Genomic DNA, 23,735 nt, shown 5'->3' with positions numbered 1-23,735 from the left:
CAGGGCTGTAACTCTCGTTACCATGATTATGATTATTTATTAAATATTGGACAGTGCACATTAATTAACATGTGTTAGTGCAGCATGTAAATGTGCCGGAGTTAGCCAGGCAGGTTCAGGTTCATCCTTAGTCCCACTGGCAGTTTGATGACAAGACAAAAACAGGATATAGGCACATGACAGTTCATACACATGACAAAGACATGTAGTCAAATTAGTAAACCATGCTGTTATCGTCCTTTGATCTTGCTATTTCTCATACAGTACTAGCTATTTTCTCTGTTCTTATAAATTATTTAATTTGAATGGAAAAGATCTAACACCCACATTTTATAACATCTTTGTCAAAATCTAATAATAGTGACTTTTTACATTATACGAGAAATTATAATGTTAGCATTTTATGACATTACAATCCATAACACTGAAATTTTAAGTGGAATCCATAATATTTCCACTGCAACAATAACACAGTTTTCCAAAAAGAAAGTTGAGAGTGAAATCCATTGGACAGGACCTAGAACAGTGTTTACTGTGGCAGCTCCATGAGATCCAGCTGAGCCCACATGTAAACAGAGCACCAGGCAGCTGCTCTACACACTACACACTACACACTACACACTACACACTACACACTACACACTACACACTACACACTATGCACTACACACTGCACACTACACACTACACACTGGTTTGTGTGAGAAGCACTGCACTTTCATTACCATGTTAATACTGCATTATGATAGATTAACATGGTAGATAAATGTTGGCTCACATGTTACTGTCAAAAAACACTGAAGGGCTTATTATTATATAGTACTAAGTACTATAGTACTTACTGTAACCAGAGGTTTGATAATGCTGATAGACCTCTCCATTAAAAGATCCAAACTTACCATTGAAATGATGAGCTTGATTAAAATTTGATTAACTGATGCAAAAATCTTAGAATACTCCACACACTGTAAGCTCTGATGCCACATTGCTGATATATGATGAAGCAGAGAGCATTTACATGACACACACACTTAGCCTGAACAAAAGTAGTCCTAGTTCCAGTGAAGTTCTCATTAAGAATGTGTGTACTGTTGTGTTTTGAGTGACATTGTCTTGGTACTAGTATTTTTCATGACAAAACAGTCACTCACAGTTCTGCATTTTAGTCTTAATATTTCCTGACTTGAAATTCTCTTCTTCTTCTTAAATGGAAACAGTGCTTACGCTAACACTCTACCTGCCACTCATCCACAGTGTGTATCTCATTCTGGGCTCATCTGTTTTTATCTTTCTGCTCTGCACAAACACACACACACACACACACACACACACTCACAGCCCCACAGCCCTCACCAAACTGTGCATCCTGGCAGGACATTAAGACTGGGGATTATACACAGCTGACGCAGGCATCTCTCTATCTCCACTAATCCTGTTTCATTTGCTTTGGAAGAAAATGGGAGAGACAAAATGAGGGGAAAATGGATATTAATTTCATCATTTTACAGTGTAGGCCTGCAGCACATTGCTTCACTTACCTAAGAAACCTTGTGTGTTTTATTATTTGTGCTGAAAGCTATGTTTTATACAAGGTTAACAGTGTCTTTCTTTCAAGCAGTACCAGGTTCAGATTTATTTTGTTGACAAAATCATTTTCAGACGTTCAAGGTTTATTTGTGACATTCATTTTGTTATAGTGTTTATATTGAGGTTAATTACGTTTGTAAAGTTAAAGACACCTTGGAGGCTAACAAGACAAAGCAAAAGGAAAATCTAAAAAATAAAAAAAAATCATAAAATTGCTATTTTTATTTTATGATAAAAAAAAAAAGAAAAAGTAATTCTTAAAAAAATGTATTATAAGTATTACAGACAGACAGAAAACTATGTAATGTTTCTGTTGGAGGGTCCAGACCTGCCTGAAATGTTTTACAGTAAATGTATTTCCATAGAGTGTGACTATCACTCCAAGTTATGGGCTCAGATCTGTGGAGACGCAAGCCTAGGTAACAATTGGCAATAAACAGACATGCAATTGAATAAATGCTAGAAATTTGCCATACTGTGGAATATCTCAAACAAGTGGTGGGCTCTCTACCAGAAAAGGTACATAGTGACCCTTTAATGAATTATATATATAAGTTAATTTTAGTTAATTTGGTCAACTACTAGCATTTTGTCATAGTAAAAAGTAATCATAATGATATCTTTATTGATTATAGGAGCAAGAACCCAAGGAACAAGTCTGTACATGTCCCATGAAACAGTGCAGTTTATTAAAATGGAAATTTCTAAAGTATATACTGCATGTTTTGTCTTAAAGGTCCTATATTATGCAAAATTCACTCTAATGAGCTTTAAGACATGTTATAATGTTGTTACCGCATCAAAACATAACTGGGTGTTGTGTTTTGTTTCATTCACACATGTTTGAGTAACCTTTTATTATCATTATTCATTATCATTATTATTATCAGTCTGTTTACATCTCCAAAGCTCAAAATGCTCTGTTCCAGTCATGAACCGGTAGTTTTCAAGTTAACAGCTACTATCTTTTACCATTTTAGTAAATATTAAAGCTACTATTATGGTTTAAATCGATTAATCTGCATGACATTTTTGTAAACTGGAACTAGATCAAAACAAAAAAATAATAATAATTTGACTAAATCCCGGCTAAAACTAAATTACTGCTTGACAAATGACCATTGGAAGTTATTCTATTAATGATTTGACCAATTTCCCACCTTTACAGTGAAACAAAGCCCTAATCTTACTATTGTGTCTCTCTTTTACAGACGGAGTTACAGACCCATGTGAGCGCTCGAGATGTTGTCAATAGCAACAGCCTCCAGCCTAATCCGAGCCGCTATACCTCTACCTTTTCAAGTCCTAATCCACATCACAATCCTGCTGCACACAATCACAGCGCCTTGTCCAACTCATTCACAGATCAGGGGCCTGTCAGTTCTGTCACCGCTCCACTTACGCAAAGTCAGGACAATGCCAGTCAGGTGGGACATATAAACTGTCTTTAAAGGTGTTCTACCTGATTTTTACTGTCTTCAAAACCTGAAAAACACAGCTAGTTCATTTTAAATAGTTTGCACTGGTCCAGTGTTATTCCTCACTTACCTTAGGCATTCTGAACATCCTAATTATTCACTGTGATGGTTCATTCAAATAGTAAGCTAACAGCACACTTCCTGCTTGTAGAATAAATTGCGTTATAATTAGATGCAGACAGCACACAGGGGAATAATAGCCCAGTTGTTTAGTACACTATTTTAAGATGCAGAGCAAATGGGTTTCAAATGTGAGAATGTGAAAAATGACTGTATGTGCAAAATGGGGACATGAGCCTATTCACACATCCATACATAGAATTTTATATATGGACTACTCGTGAATATTAAACGTGATCATTAAATCTCATCAAAACAATGACAATTAGTGATAATGTATGAAACCCACCAGAACAAATAAATAACATAAAAATAGAAATAAATTCACTTAGAATTATGTTTCTCCCCAAGCAGAAAAGGTAGTAATAGATTGACAAGGCCAATAAAATGCCTGCATTTTGTCACCTCCATTTGGCATATTGTCAATGTTGAATAATATGGTATATTAATCATAGTATATTATCATTAGGGCAGCACAGAAATGGCTGTGTACATCTGGGAAACAATCGATAGAAGCCATATTCTAGAGTAGTAGGCTCAAATATACCTTTGATACATCTGTTATAGAGTTCAACTTTCCAGTAACTTACTCTTCAGGAATATGAACCTTTTTGGGTTTTGTTTTGTACACAATTTATATTTTGATAGGGGGTATGATTACTAACATATTATACAGATCACAAATACCTTTTATTGTTTGAAATACTAAAACAATGTATTAACATGTTTAATAAGTTTCTTTTTTTTTTTGACACTCCCCCTCCTTTTGCTTCGCTTGCTAAGTCACTCCCCCTTCAGTTTGCTATCACATTACAAGCGCCATTCATTTTGCTAATGAAACTGCCCATTGCATCAGGTTTGTTTGTTTATTAAGATCCCCATTAGCTACTGAAATATCAGTAGCTATTTTTCCTGGGGTCAGGTTTGTGAAATTGTAGTGTGTTGTTTTGATGAAGTAACAACATTATAACATAACAGAAAGCTCCAAAAAGTCGATTTTGCATAAAACTTCCTCTTCAGCAAACATTTGTTATTATGAAGAATTCAGTCTTTTTTCATGCTTTATTAAGGCTAATTACGGTGCTGTCATTATGAAGGTTCAACCATTAAGGCTTTAAACCATTTGTAAATACCTGAAAAACTTGACATTTCCATTTCAAAGTTAGTAATATCACCCAGCTGTTTGTACTTCACTCAAACTCCCGAAGAATATTTTCTAAACAGATATTGACGTACAAAGCTCTTGGGTCTGCTCCATTTATCGTTTACGTGCTGTGACCGCAGAGCAGAAATATGTCAGACAAGGTTGAGCTCGGCGTGAGTGCTACCTCTGCTCCCCGAGAGTCAAAAGAATGGGACCCGAACCAAACCTAATTGACGTTCTATCCACAGGCAATATCTCCAGGCAGGCTTGTGAACTGGCTCTACCTTTACACTACAAAATGGCCCCCAACAGTCTGGCAAAAATGTTACATTGACATTTCAGGCTCTTCATACAACCGAGCGCAGTTAGCATTGTTCTCCCAGCAGCCATTCAAAGTAAGCGGCCATGGTCGCAGTATGTACGAATGGGTTATATGGCAGTAAAAACGGTATTATTAGAGTTTTGCAATTTTAGTTTCAATTCTGAACCAGGCAGGGGGCAAAAGTGTCTTCTAAAATATAATTGGAAGGGTATTGTATGCTAAAATTGAAGTTTTGGGCAATTTTTTTTCATTTAGCATATTAGCCTCGGAGGTTATTGCATTAATTAACAAAATATGAATGTACAAACCTCTATTTTAGTAATAATAATGATTTGACTTCCTGTTATTAGATTAGGATTAGGAATGTGGACATGACACCATAAAAACGAAAAAATAGCATGGCATGTGTCCTGATATTTAAAGTATCAGATTTTTTTTTTTTTTTTTTACTGTTTGCAGTGGTCCAAAGTTACAGTTTACAAACACTTTTCCTAACTGTTTCAACTTTCGGAGTTATGCTGTAATGGTTAAACTTATGAGAACTTGCATGCTAACATGCCCTTCCTGATTCTCAGACATTATAAATAATTAGATGCAGGCAGTTCACATCAGACTTATTTTGACTTCAAGAGTTGTTTATACAATATATCTGTACTAGGGCAAGACATATTTTGCTCATATACAGGGGAAAAAATGGGTACACAGCCTTTAGTATGAATTTAGTAGGACTTTAGGATGGCTTTATCCACTGTTGTCATCCAGGTTTATAAAGGTTTTCCTTTTCTGATGATATTTGTTGGACTGTCCCCATTGCTCCTTAAGCCTAGACAGTCACCATTTGTTAAGGCTGCAGTTGTATGATATCATGACCTGATGAATTTCTCTTTTTCTTTTGGTAGATTTTAAAGGTTCATGGAGAAGAAAACAACAAGTTAAAATCTTCTGAAACCGAGTTCTCTCTCTTAAATGAAATATATGATGAAGAAGCGTCTGCCAAATCATTCCAGGATGCTTTGAGACAATGGCGAAACGCAGCGCCGTCTACTGCACCAGACGCCATGTGGACACCTCCTCGCCCAGGTGAATTCTAATGTTTAAATAGCTGTGGATATAGATAATAATGTATTGTCCTTGTGGCTGCTTAGTTTTATCTAATATTTGTGTTGGTTACCCTTTAAAGGACAGTTTTAAAACATTATTAAGCACTGTTTGTAGGGATGTAATGATCCCAAATCTCTTGGTACAATGGTACAACCGATATGCATCTCACAGTTCGATATTTATTGCGATATGCTGTGGAAGCTGAAGAAATTATAAGTATGATACTGTTTCCTTTTAAAATGCCTTGACAACAAGCCTTTGGTTTGGTCATAATCCAAAGAACTGACATTTAAATTGCTTAATAATTTAACTTCTTCATTAATAAACTTATTTCTTCTTGTAGTCTGCTCTGAAACAGAACAAAGGATCATGGTTTATGTAGTTCCATCTGTTTTGCAGCTGTTGCTGTACCACAGCAATGAATTTAAGCAAAAAGATGTGTAATTCGATATATTCTGATGGCCCATGATATTATTGCAAGACTTTTTATGATAGGATATCACAGTATTTCAGTTAGCGTGATGTTAATAGATAAATTTGCTTACTTACACAGTGACAGGAATTTAAGCCATGAAACTATCCAAATGAGTATGATGACAATAGCTGTGTCCTCATGTCCACCCTAGTGATTAATTTCTCTTAATTTATAGTGGTTTATCAAGAAACACCGGCCAACAGAGCGTTAAAACAGTGTTTCTTTTTGCTTTCATTCAGTCATGTTGTGTCCAGTTAGACCTGTCGCTGTCTGCAGTTTTTTCCCTGACTCTTGCAATGCATTGTGGTTCTAGTGGCCATCCCTGGACACTACATTTCAAGATGTATTGTGGGAATTTTTGGAGTGCACTTCACCTTCTGGACATTCTGGCACCACTGAAAATTGTGTAAGCAGAGAATAGTATGGACATTAAGACACAGTCATGGAATTATTGAAAATAAATGAAACAAATCACAACTATGTATGCTTCTAATTAGTAAACAACAACTTAACAACTTGTATAAGCTAAACAACTGTCAATTTAAGTATGGTGACCTTAAATGGATTCCACCAAATGCTACTTGACTTTCCCTCACCCTTTCACAGAATTGAAAATAGTTAAATTAGCTCATTATTTCACCTTTATTTTTCACTTTGTCCTGATTCCCCCCAATCTGCCTGGATATCCCCACTCTTCCTGTGCGCTCTCTGATCGGGTAAGGCCTTACAAAAAGTGCTTACGGCTGCACCATGGGAGTAATCCAGGGCTGTTACATACCTCGATAATGAGAGGAGCATTCGGTGTGCCCTTATTTCTTTGCACACTGCACTAATCGCCTCATATCTGCGCCTATGTCAAGCCTCTGCCTTTTAACACCATTTTTTTGCAACACATGTGGTCCAGTTTTTGTTTGCTATTAGCGTTATTATTCCAGGTTGTGTCTATTTCTTACTGCTCGGACAATCTTTGCTCTTCTTTCTCTTTTTTTTTTTCTTCTAGTTTTTATTTCCATTTTTGCGGTGCTCTGCAAATTGCTGCCAGACCCTCTAGCCCTAATTATTTCTGTCAGGCCACTAGCGCCAGGGTCCAATTTAAAGCCGACACAGTGGACTGCCAAAAGTGTGAGAAGAACAATCATAACATTTTGCTTTCGCACCTATGTCCTCTTCAGTCTCTGTCGCTTCGATTGCTTGTGTGTTTTTCAGAAGGCCATAGGATTCTGATGTTTGTACACCTATAGTAGTGAATGAGTCTTGGCCTGTCACAATAAATACTATATCAACACAGAATTCAATACATGATAAATGGAACAATTATTTTTGGGGATTATTTATCTAACTTACTTTTTCTGTGTACAAGTAGGAAACTTTTTGAATGAGTCTTGTTTTGCTGGAGTGGACTGGTTCTTTCTCCTTAATGCAAAATGTTACAGGTTCGTTAATATGCGTTGTCCCGTAAATATTGGGGCAATAGTGGCGACATTGGTTTGGTGGTTAAAGCACTCGTATGCCAACCTGAAGGTCAGAAGTTCTGTCGTTGTGTCCTTAAGCAAGACACTTTACCCAACTTGCCTAGTATGAATGTGGTGAGTGTTAAAGGGACCAGTCAGTCTACCCCAGGGCAACAGTGGCTACAACAGTGGCGTTCCACCACCAAGTATGAAGTGAATGAATAATGACTACAGTATATAATAAAGTACTTTGAGATTTGTTTAATTGTTATTAAAAAAAAAAAAAAAAAGGAAAATAAATGCACACTTCCCATTTCACTTACCTGGCTGCTTTAGTCTTATAAATCTCCCAAATGCATTTACTTTAAAACTTTGGCTTGTCAATTGAGGTTGCAATATCAAACATAACACGTTTATCTATTGTGTCTTGCTCAAGGACACATCATTAGTAAAATCTTTCATGGGGTTTGAATCAGCAACCTCTCAGCTGGTGAAGAAAAGAAAGACAGGTGACTTTGATTGAGGCATTGATGTTGCTGTCAGATTTTGACATTTGAGAAATGCTTTTATGCACAGTATCAAACTGCTGTCTTATTACAGAGAGTGGGCGAAAATGGAAAAACATCTACTGAGTGGTGCCATTTATCTGCTTTATTTTATTTTGATGTTAGACGCGAAAGGTGAATGGCCAAACTGCTTCCAGCCAAGAATGGTAACTAATTACCAGATTAGAAGACAGGAATTAAAGGCACTCCACCTGATTTTTACTGCCTTAAAACCCTGAAAAACTGAACTAGTTTAAAGGGTTTGTAGTGGTCCAAATTTATTCCTGACTTACCTAATGCATTATGATTGCCTGGGATCTAGGACACACTTCTCTAATACATAACCAAGATGTGAGACTGGTCACGATGAATCTCTCTGAGTTCAGATGAGTGTGATGGACAAGTCTATTGGCTAATCAGGGACATGTGTGGTCCATCCATATGAAAACAAATGTGGCTTTTTATGAGGAAAAAGGAAAGAGAAAAACATCACTGGAAACTGAAAAATACTGCAGATTTCTGAAGATAGAATTAGTGAGTGATTTGCTCCACCCTGAGTTTGGGGAGGCATGACCCGATTTTGTCTCTTCATGTGCAGTTTTGAAGCTGCTGTGCTCTGTGTGTGTGTGTGTGTGTCCTCCTCGTGTGTGTGTGTGTGTGCGTGTGTGCATGTGTGTGCGCGTTTGTGTGTGCATGTATGTGTGTGTGATGTCAGGGTGACTCTGAGCTGCTCTGTCAGATCATAACAGTAAAATATCACCACCAATGCACCAGCCAATCAAATGGAGCGTCAGGGGCAGACAGAGTGACAGACACAGAGATGCAAGATACAAACAAAAAAATAATGAGGCGACTTTATTACTCATCTCTTGTAAGGCTGGACATTTAAACTGCAGCATCTCAGCCATATTATCCATAGAAATGGTCCTTCGCAAATAATGACACCCAGTCCACAAAACCGTGTTATGAATGCAGTTTGAAGTGTGAGTAGATCCTCACATGTCTGTTTACATCCACACAGTGTGCGGACCAGGGTAAAGCTGCAGATTAATAATAGTGACTCTACTTCCTGTGTACTTTAGTGCCAGCCTGTGCATTAAAAATCAAGTATTTGAAGTAATGCACCACATTTAACAAATAATAACATAGTTCTGACTTGCATCTAAACTAGAAGTGCAGTGCTCTGATCTTTTGAACACTTCAGAGTCTCAAAGCAAGTCTTTTTACTCTAGACAGGAAACAGCAGACGCGAGGTGCACTCACAACTTTGCAGCCTGTGATATGCCGCCATATCCCACAGCATTTAAAATCTCGCAAGATTCTCCTTGTGTCTGTGGTATGTAGTGTGTGGTAGCCTTTAATGTGAGGCAAGGTAAATGCCATTATATTTGAAATTATGGGTGATGAGTTTATAAGAGCTTTTCACAACTCTCACAGACTAGAACAGAGCTTTACCATTACAGAAAAGCTAAAAACTAGCATGCTAACCACACACAATAAACACAGTATGCTGCTTATATAATACAACTGTACTGGGGCAAGATACATTTTGCTCAAATACATGGAATAAAAATCAGTGTACAGGCCCTTTAACGTAGCATATAGTTACAAAACTGCACATTACTCTTTATTTATATCAGTTTAACTATTTAGTGTGAATCCTAGAGGAGGTCATACCTTATTCAACATCAGTTAAAAAATCTTTTTTATCCTATCCTTACACACAGTTCAAATTAAATTCACAGAAAGAGAAATATTCCACTTTGATATTTCCTTTTCAAAGCCTATAAACGTAAATCCACTTGTGTGTCCTGCCTGCGTATCTCTTATTTCTTTGTGTCCTGTTATATAAGTTCCCTTCTGTCCCATAGGAGCCTGTGGCGACAATACGTCTTTACACTTCCCAAGGTGTGTTTCAGACAGTGAATAAATCCTCATCTACTCTTTTTTACCTGGTTTGTCCTTTCCAGGGCGCTATACTTGCTCCCATTCTGTACTTATATCACATCTGTTTTCTCACCTTTCTCTCCTAGTGACGGTGGCCAACGTTCCGATCCAAGCCGACCTCCCCCCGCGCGGAGGAGGTGAGGGGGGAAGAGTGCCTGTCAGGGTGGAGTTTTCAGAAGGCGGTCTTACCCTTTTGGACAGATTGATGCTGAAGAAACATCGCAGGTACATACACAATAAAAACTATGTATGCATGCAAAGTCTCCTGTCAGGAGATTTAAGGTGGCCAGCCTTGACAATAATACATTTACGTGTAGGAGTTAGAAAACAAGATCTGGCTTAGTGTCTGAAAATGTTATGAGTGTTATATTTTGAATGTATAGGTTTATTTCTATGCATGTCATGTGTTGTTTACTAAGTCTTTGGGTGCATTGCTAGTTCACAGACATATCATTATTGTTACGAAGCATTGACAGTAGCAAGTTATGTTTCAATCAAACTGAGGGTTCACGACAAAAAAAAAAAGTTTAAATTAATAACTAACAGCATTCAGTATTGGTTCCATTTCATCTTTTGTAAACAGGGTCATTATTTTTGACCAGTAGGTGAAGTGTGTTGCCCATAATGGTTAATAATGCATGTGCCAGTGATTGATCCTCAACTTGCAGTTAGAGTTTGAAGGGTTGTCAATACTAAGCTAGTGTTATCAGCTATTAAATACATTGCAAATGAGCATCCACCTGTATTAGTTCATTTCTAGTGTCCTTTTTCACATAATAGTAAAATTTGTTTCCCACAGTACATATATATAATAACTGTAGCTCTTTACCTTAAATTAAAGAAACTGCATCTAAAAAGCATTTTGTCTTTTGCAAACCAAGAAGTGCACTGTTAGCATGCTAGTTGTTGCAACTACAAAAACTCGACTCTGGACTGATTGTGAAAAGCGCTTCTAAGCTCATTGTGGTGAATAATGCTTGGAATGCTGTAGGAAAGTGAGGAATAACTGGAACAATTCTGGTACAGCGCCTTTAAAGTCTATAGTGCTTTTCCAATTTCAAGGCAAGTGCTTTACAACAAGGAACCACTCACTGATTCACACTCACACATTCATATGCCAGTTTGCGCTAGAGATGCGCGGGTGGGCTATTTTTTCATCCGCAACCGCATCACAAAACTCATCATCCATCCGCTATCCATTTGCACCCACGTTTTTTGACCAATTTTCAAAACTGTACCCGCCATCCGCCGATTGATCACAGAGTTCTGCGTTTTTTGTTTGAGTAGTTAAATTGCCACCCTTCTGAATTTCATTAAAATATTATTTTTCTTCACGTCATCCACCCGACCTGCGGTTTAGTCGCGGAGTCCACGCCTGTAACCGCCATCTGTGCATCTCTAGTGTACGCAGACACGACAGACACTGAGGGGGAGGTGGGTTAAGTGTCTTGACGACAGCATTCATCTGTGGGAGCTGGAATCGCACCGCCAACCTGTGGGTCCATGGATCTGACCGCTCAACCAATGAGTACGTTTACATGCACATCAGTATCCCGGTTATTAGCCATTATGGAAGCATTCGGGATCAGGGGCTCTACCAACGCTACTGCTGCCCCATTATTATTACACATTATATTATTATTACACATTTATAATTCACTAATAGAAATAATCAGGGTTAAAACTGTAATCCACTTAACAACAGTGTTTCTGGCTCCCTATTATATCGTAGAATCTGAAAACAACCAATCGCTCCATTTATGTTCAACTTGTCCGAGCTTTTCCATTTCCTCGTGTACACATCTCCTCCATCACTCACTCCTGGCACTCCTCCTCCTCCTCTGTCGCAGGCCTTAGCACAAGCTGCCAGCCAACACCGCACTTTCTCAGCAGTTATTGTGTGCCTCACTGCCAGAGGGCCCAGCTCCTGCGCCTCCCATTATTACAGCCCTTTATTTAAGCTGCTCCTCTCGGGTTCCTGGGGCCCACTGGAGAGCAGGGTTGGGGGGAACCGGGGAGGGCAGAGAGCAGTATCAGCACACACAGCGAATCACCGCCAGACTCGGGAACGCTGTAACTCCCCAGCCTCGGAACGCCGCCTTTAAGTGTGGAATAGAGTGGAGAGCCAATCTAGAGTGCAATAAGCCCGCAGCGGCAATGGTGGCACCGGCTAATGGAGAGACAGAGAGAGGGTGAATTTTAACAAGCTTCTGTGAGAATGTGCAAGAGGGCAAAGGAAAGCAGGTAGACACAGCAAGGGGAGGAAATTAAATAAAAAAATACTAAGGTTTATGACAAGTGTAAACTCTGGTGCTTTATATAGGTAGTTGGCCCGAAGGTGTCTCGTCAATGCAATGTACCTGCAGTGGTTGCATCAGTACTGGACTCCACTACATTATCTCACATAGGGATAGGTGATATGTATGTGCGATATACAGTAACAGGGGTTTCCCAGATATCAGTGTCTGTCTGATATTGAAAATGTAGTAGATATTTGGCACCAGTGTTTGCCAGATTACTTTGCAAAACTAATGAAACTAACTGATTACTGCTTCAAAACTGATAACCATAAGTTCATTTAATAAAATAGAAAACATACAGATCAGGAATTAACATCAAAAAAGCAAAAATTCTTCACATTAATTACATTTTCTGTTGTAGAACCTAATTTCAAGCAAAAGCACAGTCCCCCATAAACCAGGATTTGTGTTGTTTCGGTTCATAAGTGATCTACGTCTGACCCCACAAGAAGAATCATGTGCTCCTGTTTATCTTTTTTACTGGTTTACAACACAGTTACTGTATTTTTCTGACTATAAGTCACGCTTTTTTTCATGGTTTGAGTGGTCCGATGACTTATACTCCGGTGCGACTTATGTATTAAAATTTTCCGACTGACAGCCACGAGAGGGCGCTCTAGGCTTTTGTGTCAGTATCTATTACTACTGTACCACTGTCATTTCGCGCATGCCTCCTGTAGAAAAGCTGTTATTCTGCTGCAAATAGTGAAATATGCAGCCAAAAACAGTAATCGAGCAGCAGAGAGAAAGTTTGGAGTGAGTGAGAAATTTGTGAGGGAAAGCGGGGATGGAGAACACAACCTCGCCATGCGCCACGCAACTTTCCTGGAAGTCACTGGATGAACTGACAAAGCCTGAACTTCAATGACAAGTGAAACCATCCTGTTGGGATTCAGAAAGGCTGGAATAATTTTAACTGGAACTGATGCTGAGTCTGACGACAGCTACACAGAAGAAGAAGAGGCGATCTGTTTACATCTGGATCTACGGTTTGTCTCCGGAGGTCACGCAGAAGTGACACCGAGGGTGAAGAATTCAATGGATTTAGTGATGTGTGCGACTTATAGTCCGGTGCAACTTATATATGTTTTTTTTCTTCTTCATTGTGCATTTTTTGGCTGGTGCGATTTATAGTACGGAAAATACGGTATATGAATTACACACTTTGGCAGGGAAAAAAGTAACCAAAAGTTACTAGGTTAAGTAACTGTGATTTAGTTTTCATAATGTGATTACAGTGATCCTTTACTTTTTCACTACTGCCTAACACATTTTTTTCTAAGCTGCCTTAGTCTTTTTTTTCCTTTTTTTTTACCTATGTGTCATTCCCACTTTGTGAAAGGAAAAACTTCATTTGCGATATCTCCTATAAATTTAAAACCTTAATGTCTGTATCAGCAAATATTGTTCATCGTCCACAATCAGCAGAGGTGTGTGTGTGTTTGCATTCACTTTACATGTTCTCTTGTTTTATGCATACCTTTACATAATTCAGCAGATCCACCTACTGAAAGTGATTTTTTGTGGAAGCACTGTGAGTATACTAACATTCAATATTCCTCAGATTCCGATGAATATTTGATGGTGAATTGATTACTTCAGAATTCTTCCCCTCCAGCACATCCTGACAGAGAAGCCAATCATTCTTGTTTTTTAAAATTCTTGCAAAAGGACTTTTCATCTCTACCAAACCTAGAATTTCCCCAAAGAACCTGCTGCTGTTTATGATAAACCTTTTTATATTAACTACATTTTAGCAGAAGAAATTCAATCATTTCACTTCAAAATGTTGAATCGACAGAGACCTGAAAGAGCAACATGGCTCCTTAGCAACGCAGACCAGCTAAAGCCTTAATGCAAATATCCTAGGGCGAAAACACGGATACTAGGAGAGACGAGAGGGAAGAGAGGGGGATTAAAACGGAATACGAAGAACAAGATTAAATATTGTAAGTAGATGAAAAGACAAATATTAGACATGTAAGAAGAGATATAGAAACTGTGTAAAAAGTTTGCAAGTCACCCCCCCGGACCTCAGAGAAGAGCTGCTTATAAATCCAGCCGCCCTTTGGTCAGATTAGATGAGGATAAAGGGAGGACTAAAAAGGTGAGGATGCAAAGAAGGACAGAGGGAAGGATGGAGAGAAAGCGAAGGCAACGTAAGATCAAACTTTATGGAACTGTCAGTTATTTTGCATCAGTAGCCACATACATAATGGATGGATTTGATATAGAAAAGAACTGAAAGACTGAGGAGATTGGTGGTTTCGCCGCTGCTGCAAAGGTATATTAAGCTGTATGTCCACTGCATGATTTTGGCCATTTGCAATAAAAGATTTCAGATTGTGGGAATATTTTGAGTTGTATCTCAAAATTGTGTGTCGTAGCTCTCCCAGTGAGACGGGCAAAAATCAAACTTAGAATTGTATGTATGACTGAAGAGACGGGTAGAGAAAGCTCAGTTGTGAAAGGAAAGGAAAAATGTGGGAAAAGTGCAGTTCAATTAACAGCTTGGTCCATGATTGGTTGAGAGCCGAAGGTATTACGCTGTGATTGGCTGACGATGAAAACAGGCTGAGTTAGCAGGAGATAGTCTTCCTTCTAACCTTTGTTTAAACCTGCTGTACACGATTTTTTTCCTGATTTAAAAAGGTAAAAAAAAAAAATCTAACTAACTAATTAATGATTTGCTGCAATCAGAATACATGCTTTTCATAACTTTTAGATGCCAGAGCCCAGTTTTGCATACTAAAAGTGCACAAGCATTGCTTTCTGGTTCACGGATGATTAAAATAACAAAACAAAAAAAACAAAAAAACAACAACAGTATAATCTGATTCAGGCAGCACACCACTTTACATTTTGACCCTAAGAGCTGCTTTTACATCTCTACTGAGACTTAACAGTATTTATTTTAAAGGTGCATTATGTAACTTTTCTGGTAGAAGTCTGGTGGTCCCTCAAATGCTTTTCTCCATGGAGATGTTATTGCTTTGTCTAGAATGTGTCACAGTGTGGTATTAAACCTTCCTATCTTCATGGAGACCAAACCAGACCAAGTTACAGGTCAGATCTGTGGAGAGGCAACCTTGTTCACAAAATGCCCCTTTTTCTAGATATTTTGAGCTATAAAACCACCTTTAATTGAATAAACGTAAGATCTGTTTAATGTAATATTGTGGAACATTCTCAGTAAAGCAATGCCATATCCACAGAAAAAGAAGGTGATGGACCAACCAAAAAGATACACAATGCAACTTTAATATATCAAAAAAATTGATACAGCCCGTTTAATACTCATTCTATTATTTCAGAAATCCAAATGAGCTTGCTCCTCTGATGGACCCGCATGTGAACCCACTCCCACAAAGCCCTGAGAAAGATCCGGAGGCCACTCTGACAGGTAATACACTCATCTGCTCGTATTCCACTGTATATCCCTAGCTCCGCCTGGACTCATAGCAAGCATGTTGACTTATCACCGTGACAACCCCTCTAGCCTCCTCCAAAAGCAGGCGAGTCCAACACAACCTGACTGATGACCCGCGCGCTCACAGAAGGAAAATCAAAACGCGCCCGGTTGCCTATCCATCCGTGGCCCGGTGAAGGGTAATCGCCAGTGCTGATTGCAGGGGTTAGAGGGATGTCCGAGGCCCTGACAGTGAGCCGAGCGAAGGGATGGGCAGGTTCATCAGTCAGGGGGGGTCCTGGATGTCTGCACCCCAGCCGAGAATGACAAGAAGCGAGTAGAGCAGGGTCATTGCTCCCTTTCCTAAACCTCCAGACCCAACATCTGTCAAATGGCAACTCACTCATACTCCAGGGATGATCTCTCCTGATTTGCATGTCCTGGTTTGCTTGACTCGCCAATGCAAATGTACTAGTTTCTTTTGAAAAAGTTTAGTTAAAGGTGCTGTGCCTGATGTAAGGGAGGGAAGTGTTTTGTCCAAGGACACAACAACTGTTATCACACTGTCAACCTGTGGGTCAGTGGATATGGCCGCTTTATCAGCAATGCAGATAGATAATACTTTATTTATCCAGAAGGAAATACATTTTTCAGGCAGCGCAATGATACATCATAATAATAACAAACAACAACAACAACAAAAATAATAATAATAATAACAATAATAATAATAATAATAATAATAATAATAATATCATTGATTCAATTCATAGAAATGTGTTGTATCAATGTTTCACCCTAAAAGATGCATTTACAGTTAGAGGTGTAACGATATCCAAGTCTCGCGATACAATATCGTCACAGCATGAACCTCACGGTACGATATGTATCGCAATATCGTGGGAAAGCTCACGATATGGTGGGGAGGCTGGTGGGGAGGCTCATGATGAGGTATCTCTCTGTACGATATTTGCACGATATACATCTCATAGTACAACATTTATTGCGATATTTTCTGGAGGCTTACAAACAAAACTGTGAATATGCTTTTTCCTCTTAAACTGCCTTGACAAGACTTAATCCAAAGAACTAAGACTTCAACATGCTTAGAGCTGTTATTTCTTCATGTAGTCTACACTGAAATGGAGCAAAGGATCATGGTTTATGTAGTTCCTTGTGGATTTTTTTTTTTTTTTTTTTTAGCTATTCCTGATTCATAACTCTTAATTTAAGCAAAGAGACGTGTAATTTGATTTTGTGATGGTCCACGATATTATTGTGAGAACTTTGAGAATAGGATATCATGATATTTCAGGTATTGTTACATCCCTATTTACAGTAAAACAAATTTTACTTCATCACATAAAAAAAATCTGGTAAATATCTACTAGTACCTCTGCCCTGTAAAACAGTATATTTAACCATTATGACATATTTATCAGCACCCATTTATAAAGTGTTAGTAGGCTGAGTTGATTATTCTGCAGTAGATTCCTTCTCTTTTTTCACAGTTTATTCCTATTGTAATATTCTGTTATGTTGTTAAATGATTGTTGCTAATTGAAATTATTCACACTTGTGGTGCTTATAAATGATCTGGCATTCTCAGTAGATGTCCGTGCAGCCTAAATGCACACAGGTAAATAATCAACTCTGCGCCTGCGGCAATGCACATGTTTTGTTTGGCCTGAAAGGAAAAAATTCAATAAGCAACATCAAGTCACATAATTACACCCACAGAATGTGATTCATATTAAAATAGTATAAAGCTGGATGATTTTCAAACTGAAATGAGAAAGTAGGTATTTAATTCTATCTGACACATGTTCCAAGCTCTCACAAACCATTTGGCACGTTGTTGGTGTTCACATGCATGCATTCTGTGGCCACGTGCACAGCTTTAGGACAGATTTTTCCGACACAAAGTGAATGAGGACTACCTTTGCACAGCCATATGTCATTAAACAGAGCTACCTGCATTTATTACACAACAAGGGTTTTGACTGTTTAAGGCCATATATTCTGGGCAAAGCTATAGTATCTTCATGGCGACAAGCAGGCGGTGGAACCTCCTTCAGAAAAGTTACATAGTGCAATATTTGTTTGTTTAGTTATTGACTAACAAAATAACAACCAAAACAAATCACGCTTCTCTCTTTCTAACAACATTAACACATTCTCCAGATTTATCACCTTCTAAATCTAATAATTGGATATGCTGTTATGGCGACACTTTTATGACCTGACAACAGCGTTTGACAAAACTATAAGCATCTAATAAATTGTGCAGCAACACTTACAACAGGTTGCAAAGTTTCCTCTCTTCTGGTAGCTTTGAATATGAAAGGCTTGACTCGGTGTGTCCATGAATAATAAAGGCTGTTTGGTGGCTTCATGTGGCGCGCTCTCCCTTGTTTTAAATTCTCATTTTTCCGAGCTGTCAGACCCATGTGGAGATGTGATAGAGGGGCTGTTAGCAGGAGACAGCCAGAGGGGCTCGGTGGCACTCAGGTAATGTGGAGTGACAACGCCGATGAGAGAAGAGACAGGGCATTATCAGGAGAGCCGGTTTAGATGATTCCATCGCTTTAGGATGCTGCTGGGTTTTGGCAATGTTGTTGCTTCAAAATGTTCAGGTAACTTTCACATAAGTTCATTAGTTAATTATGTATACTTAAAGGTCCTTACATAAGATTTACTCTGGTGAGCTTTAAGTCATGTTATAATGTTGTTACATCATCAAAAACATAGCTGGAGTTGTGTTTTGTTTCATGCACACATGTTTGAGTAACCCTTTTATTGTTCGTCCTTCTACATCTTCAAAGCTCAAAATTCTTTGTTCCACCTTGTGATTGTCATGAAGCAGTAGTTTTCAAGTTAACAGCTATGTTTTACTTTTTCTTCAGTGCAGATTGGCAATTCCAGGGCTGAAATTATCAATGATTCTAGTGAAGGTGTGTGGAATATTTGCAAAATGTATTATTACCACATGACATCACAAGGTGGAACAGAGTGTTTGTGTTTGAGAGAAGAGCTCAGCATAAATATGCAGGGTTTGTGTGTTAAACATGTGTAAATGAAACAAAGTTTGCAATTTCTGTTTGAAATGAGGTTGTGAGAGGAGTTTAGGATACTTAAGTTGAAACAAATGTTTGCATTGTGTTTTTCTAAAGATCTAATAAAATTGCCGATGTTCTTTTATTGCAAGTTTACAATTTTTACCAATTTAGTCAGAACTTGTACACAATTTAATTGTAAATTCTTTCATATAATATGCATTGTTTTATTGCAGAACCAGGATAAAAAGAGCACTATGAACCATGATATTTATTCCTTTTTGTTAGCATTACTATCCATTTACCATAGTTTTCGGACTATAAGTCACACTTTTTTCATGATTTAGGGGTGGTTGTGCGACTTATACTCCAGTGCGACTTATATATTAAAATTTTCACACTGACAGCCTCGAGAGAGCGCTCTAGACTTGCGTGTCAGTATCTGCTGCTCCTATTACTCCTGTATCACTGTTATCCCATGCCCTACTGTGCATGTCTCCTGCAGAAAAATTCACTGTCCTGCTGCAAGTAGTGAAATATTCAGCCAAAAATGTTAATCGAGCAGCAGAAAGAAAGTTTGGAGTGAGTGAGAAACTTGTGAGGGACTGGCAGAAAGCCGGGATGGAGAACACTGTGACTTCAGTGACAACCGAAACCATTCTGTCGAGATTCAGAAAGGCCGGAATAATTCTAACTGAAACCGATGCTGAGTCTGACGACAGCTACACAGAAGAGGAAGTGGCACCCCGTTTGCCTCATGGATCTATGTTTTACCTTCAGAGGTCGCGGAGGTGCTCAGAAGTGACACCGAGGATGAAGAATTCAATGGATTTAGTGATTTGGAGTGAGATGGAGATTTTGGTAAACTTGTTCTGTTCCGTTGTTTAAGCTATAGTTATCTGAAGAACTGTTCATATGTGACGTTAAAAGCCTGTTGTTCTTTATTCTATAGTTTTTACTAACTTGCCTTTCAAGATGAAATGTCAGTTCCTGGTCTCTGATTTTATAAAATAAATTTCCCCCAAAAGGTATGGCTTATAGTCCGATGCAACTTATATATGTTTTTTTCTTCTTCATTACGCATTTTTTGGCTGTGCGACTTGTACTCCAGAGTGACTTATAGTCCAAGAAATATGGTAAATTATCTGTATGTTTGTCCTGTTACAATAATAATTTAACAATGCAGCATTTGTGGTTTTCATTTATCTTTTAGGACGGTCCCGATGGCAATTAACAATTCAAAACAAAATATTAAATCTTTTGAATGAGACCTCAAAATGTTTCATACAAGAAGTTGAAACCCATTCAATTTTGTGTTAAATTATGAATTGCTGTGACAACAAGACCTCAGTTTTCATCATTCTGAAGCCCTTGGACAGGACACTAGTGCAGGAATAAATTGAAATGGCTACTTTTAGAAACCTATACCATACATTAAACATTTTCTCTTCTTTGCAGTTGAAGACAAGGAAGTTCACACCTACCTCACTTCACTGTTTGCTGTCCCCACCAACGCTGAAAGATCTGGGCTTGACAATTCTGAACCAGGAGCCTGGCTCACTATAGAAGTCCTGGATGAGGTGAGAATGACAATAGAACACATACACACTGCCAAAGTTTCTCTTACTTTATCTGCTTCTGTTTTTGTGTACCCGTCTCTTATCTGTGCTTTTCTCTCTATAGGAAGACAGGTCTGTGGCTGCAGAGGCCAAGAGAATGGTGAACAGAGTGTGAGTATGGAAGAAGTTTATTTATAATATTAGTTTTTTCTTATAATATAGATACCTTTTGATTTTGGGTTGTCTTAATCAAGCCGTGTATCATTCGTTGATTCGTTTTTCAGAATAAAACCAAATGAAAAGAAAAGAGAAAATGAAAAAAAAAACAACTATTTTCTTCATTATTTGTCTCCAAGTTTTCGATTTTAGGTTTAAATGAGTAATGAAAAAAAACCCATAAAGGCCGTTTCCCGTTTCCGTGACTCCAGTGCTGAACCACACCAGACTGAACCAGGTCTAAACCAGGACTAAACCAGGACTAAACCAGGACTGAACCAGGACTAAACCTGTCGCAGTCCTGGTCTCAGTCCTGGTCTCAGTCCTGGTCTCAGTCCTGGTCTCAGTCCCGGGCTCAGTCCTGGCCTGGTCCCGGTATCAGTCCTCCTCTGGCCCCGGTCTCAGTCCCGGTCTGGTCCTGGTCTGAGTCCTGGTCTCAGTCCTGATTACCCAACCCAGTCTATGCGAGCACAGACCGTTCAGTCCTCGTTCAGTCCTGATTTAGTCCTGGTTTCGACCTGTTTTAGTCCTCGTTTAGTCCTAGTTCAATCCGTATGTGCAGTTTAAGGCATGTAAACAGGAAACAGACATTATTAGTTTTTTTCCATTATTCATTTAAACACAAAATCGAAAAACTGAAAAAACTAATCGTTATCTATTTTTTTCATTTTGGTTTTGGAGACAAATAATGAAGAAAATAGTTGTTTTTTCATTTTCTTATTTTTGGTTTTATTTTGAATAATGAATGAATGATACACGTATTTTAATCAAATGATGGAAGTATATTCTGTTCATCATTAAAGGTGTTAAAAGCACTGTAGCTTTTTTTGTTTATCTGAACCTGTTTGCGCCAAAGTTATTCCTCAATTATATATCTGTTCTGGGGCCAGACAAGCTTTGCTCCACTGCATGGAAAATATATTGTGTAAAAGCACTTTAAATGTTTGTTTCAATTTCCTTTTCAGAATCCCTTCACAACAGACCGCTGCTCCAAACAACAGGATGTCCAATAGCCTCTCCACTCGCACAACTCAACAATCAATCGTGCCCAGAGAAATAGAGGAAACTGCAACTTCTCCTTCAGTCTGCTCAGGTAAAAATTCCAACATAGATGAAAAGGAGATGTAGTGGGCCATTTGTAGTTATTTTTTTTTAACAAGGAGGCTGGTTCAGTATGCAAATGTACATATTGTAGAAAACTGGTGTCATTTCCTATAGTTGAGACAGTTTTGAGTATGATTTTATAGAGCTAGTTTGCCTGGGTCTTATATTGGCCAAAATCACTAGATATTATATTGGAGGTTTGGCCCTAGGTCCCTGAGTTTGCTTTTCTGATCACTGTGTAGTAAAGTCAGTGGCCAGCAGTGTGCGTGCCAAAGGATGCGAGACTGATGAAAGGTGTGGAGGTGTGAACTGTCCGTGTGCATAACTTTTGGGTGGACAGTTTTTTCTTATGGTGAGTCTGTATTGTAGAAAAAAGCCAAACTAGAGTGTACATTTAATAGCCTTTTAAAAGCCTTTTTTTCTATTAACAAATTAAGAAAATAAATGAAGCAATAGAAAAGGAGCAGTTTAACATCAATGTTAAATGTAGGTGGAGACTCAGGAAGCTGGAGGAAGTGGTCCAGCAGAAAGAATCCCTCAAAAAGCAAGAGTAGTATAGTCTTGTACAAATGTTCTAAACACCAGCCCACAGTGGATTGTGCTGCTTTAGTTTCAAGTTTGAAACAATGATCCTTTAAAATAATGTTCGTAATAGAGTGTAATAGTAATAGTGATAGATGATAGTGTGAAAAAAACTGAAATACACTAAACATTGTGTGAGTTATATCCAAACTTGTCATGGTTTCAAGGGCGTAGGTTTGGTCTCAGCTTTGGTGGAGACAGCCCCGCCATGAAACCAACTGATTAACATTATAACAGATTATAATGATGCACACTGCAAAAATCAAACAGCACATCTTAATAAGAAAGGGTAAAATAGGATAAGACGTTCTGTATATGTTTTATGAATTCTTTCCAAAAACACACAGAGTCTGGGCAGGTCCAAAATAAGTGAGAGGTGATTTTATTTTTCAGTTTGCAAAATGTACAGTTTGTGTCCATTGTCCTTCTAAGATGATTCTTTACCAGATAACAGCGATGTAGAAGTTTGTAACATTTCCCTTTGCTTGTTGGTGATGAGATATTTGTGAGCTAATGTCCATACATTTTTCCATGGAATATTGTCAATAGAATCCTGCTGCTAAGAGTGCACGAGTAGGGCTCCTTTTGGGAGGTGCACTTGTGGTGATAGTCGCTCTTTTTCCATGGCGACTCATTATAAGGCAAGTTTAATTGAAAATGAAGCCAAGTAAGTTACTTTTGAAATGTTTTTCAAAGTTTGGTGCGCAGCGTCTTCACTCACGCCTGCTCAAGTCGCCGTCTTCAGGTGCTGGGCCTGTCCTGCCACTAATATCGGAATAAGTTTATATTTTTGTTCATTAAAATAAGATGGCAACTGTGGGTAGGGACTATTTTGTCTTCACAATATTGGCTGTAACATGTCCCCATCATCCCTATGCAAACCTATACCCTTGCCTGGTTTGGTCCTGACTTGAACCCACTGTAGTCTTGATCCAGTCCAGCTTTATTTTTCAGTTTAGCCCCTCCCTTTGAATGTGTGTTTTGTGCAATGGACTATTCATGAGTTTCAGTTTCCTGTAATATGCAACATTTTGAAGACTATTTCCCATTCTAAAAGCTATAAATTGTTAACTGCCCTCATTTTTATTCATTCAGAAAACCATGGATAGTGTTTATCTCAGTGAGACAGAAAAGTTTATCTGCACCTGGATTAGATGACATTCTTTGCTGTTGTTTAACTCCTGCTTTGAATATTCAAACCCAATTATCTCCACTCATGTTTTAAATAGAAGTTTATCAAACAAGAGAAAGTGTTAATACCGTGTTGTATCTAAGCTGCTTCTAATTAGTTTTCACTGCGAATCAACCACATTGAGAGCACCAGTTATTTTTAGACACC

General features: G+C 38.4%; 2 protein-coding genes across 2 annotated transcripts in view; both read left to right on the top strand.

Annotated features, from left to right (window-relative positions):
- zbbx (zinc finger, B-box domain containing) overlaps nucleotides 1-3,038 on the top strand; it is a 33,137-nt gene extending 30,099 nt beyond the window's left edge. Inside the window, exon 8 of the mRNA XM_055166701.1 lies at nucleotides 2,799-3,038. Coding sequence (XP_055022676.1) covers nucleotides 2,799-3,038 — 240 coding nt within the window. The remainder of the gene's footprint in view (nucleotides 1-2,798) is intronic.
- A 7,273-nt stretch (nucleotides 3,039-10,311) lies between these two features.
- The window catches only part of LOC129407292 (uncharacterized), a 43,601-nt gene continuing 30,177 nt past the window's right edge, over nucleotides 10,312-23,735 (top strand). Inside the window, exons 1-5 of the mRNA XM_055147983.1 lie at nucleotides 10,312-10,395; nucleotides 15,785-15,873; nucleotides 20,394-20,515; nucleotides 20,619-20,665; nucleotides 21,676-21,803. Of these exons, the coding sequence (XP_055003958.1) occupies nucleotides 10,376-10,395; nucleotides 15,785-15,873; nucleotides 20,394-20,515; nucleotides 20,619-20,665; nucleotides 21,676-21,803 (406 nt within the window). The 5' untranslated portion in view covers nucleotides 10,312-10,375. The remainder of the gene's footprint in view (nucleotides 10,396-15,784; nucleotides 15,874-20,393; nucleotides 20,516-20,618; nucleotides 20,666-21,675; nucleotides 21,804-23,735) is intronic.

This window comes from Boleophthalmus pectinirostris, unplaced genomic scaffold (assembly GCF_026225935.1).
Source record: "Boleophthalmus pectinirostris isolate CB_2022bp ecotype Guang Dong unplaced genomic scaffold, ASM2622593v1 HiC_scaffold_9, whole genome shotgun sequence".
Classification (NCBI taxonomy): domain Eukaryota; kingdom Metazoa; phylum Chordata; class Actinopteri; order Gobiiformes; family Gobiidae; genus Boleophthalmus; species Boleophthalmus pectinirostris.
The sequence above is the reverse complement of the archived record's forward strand: the minus strand, read 5'-3'. Positions and strand labels throughout refer to the sequence as shown.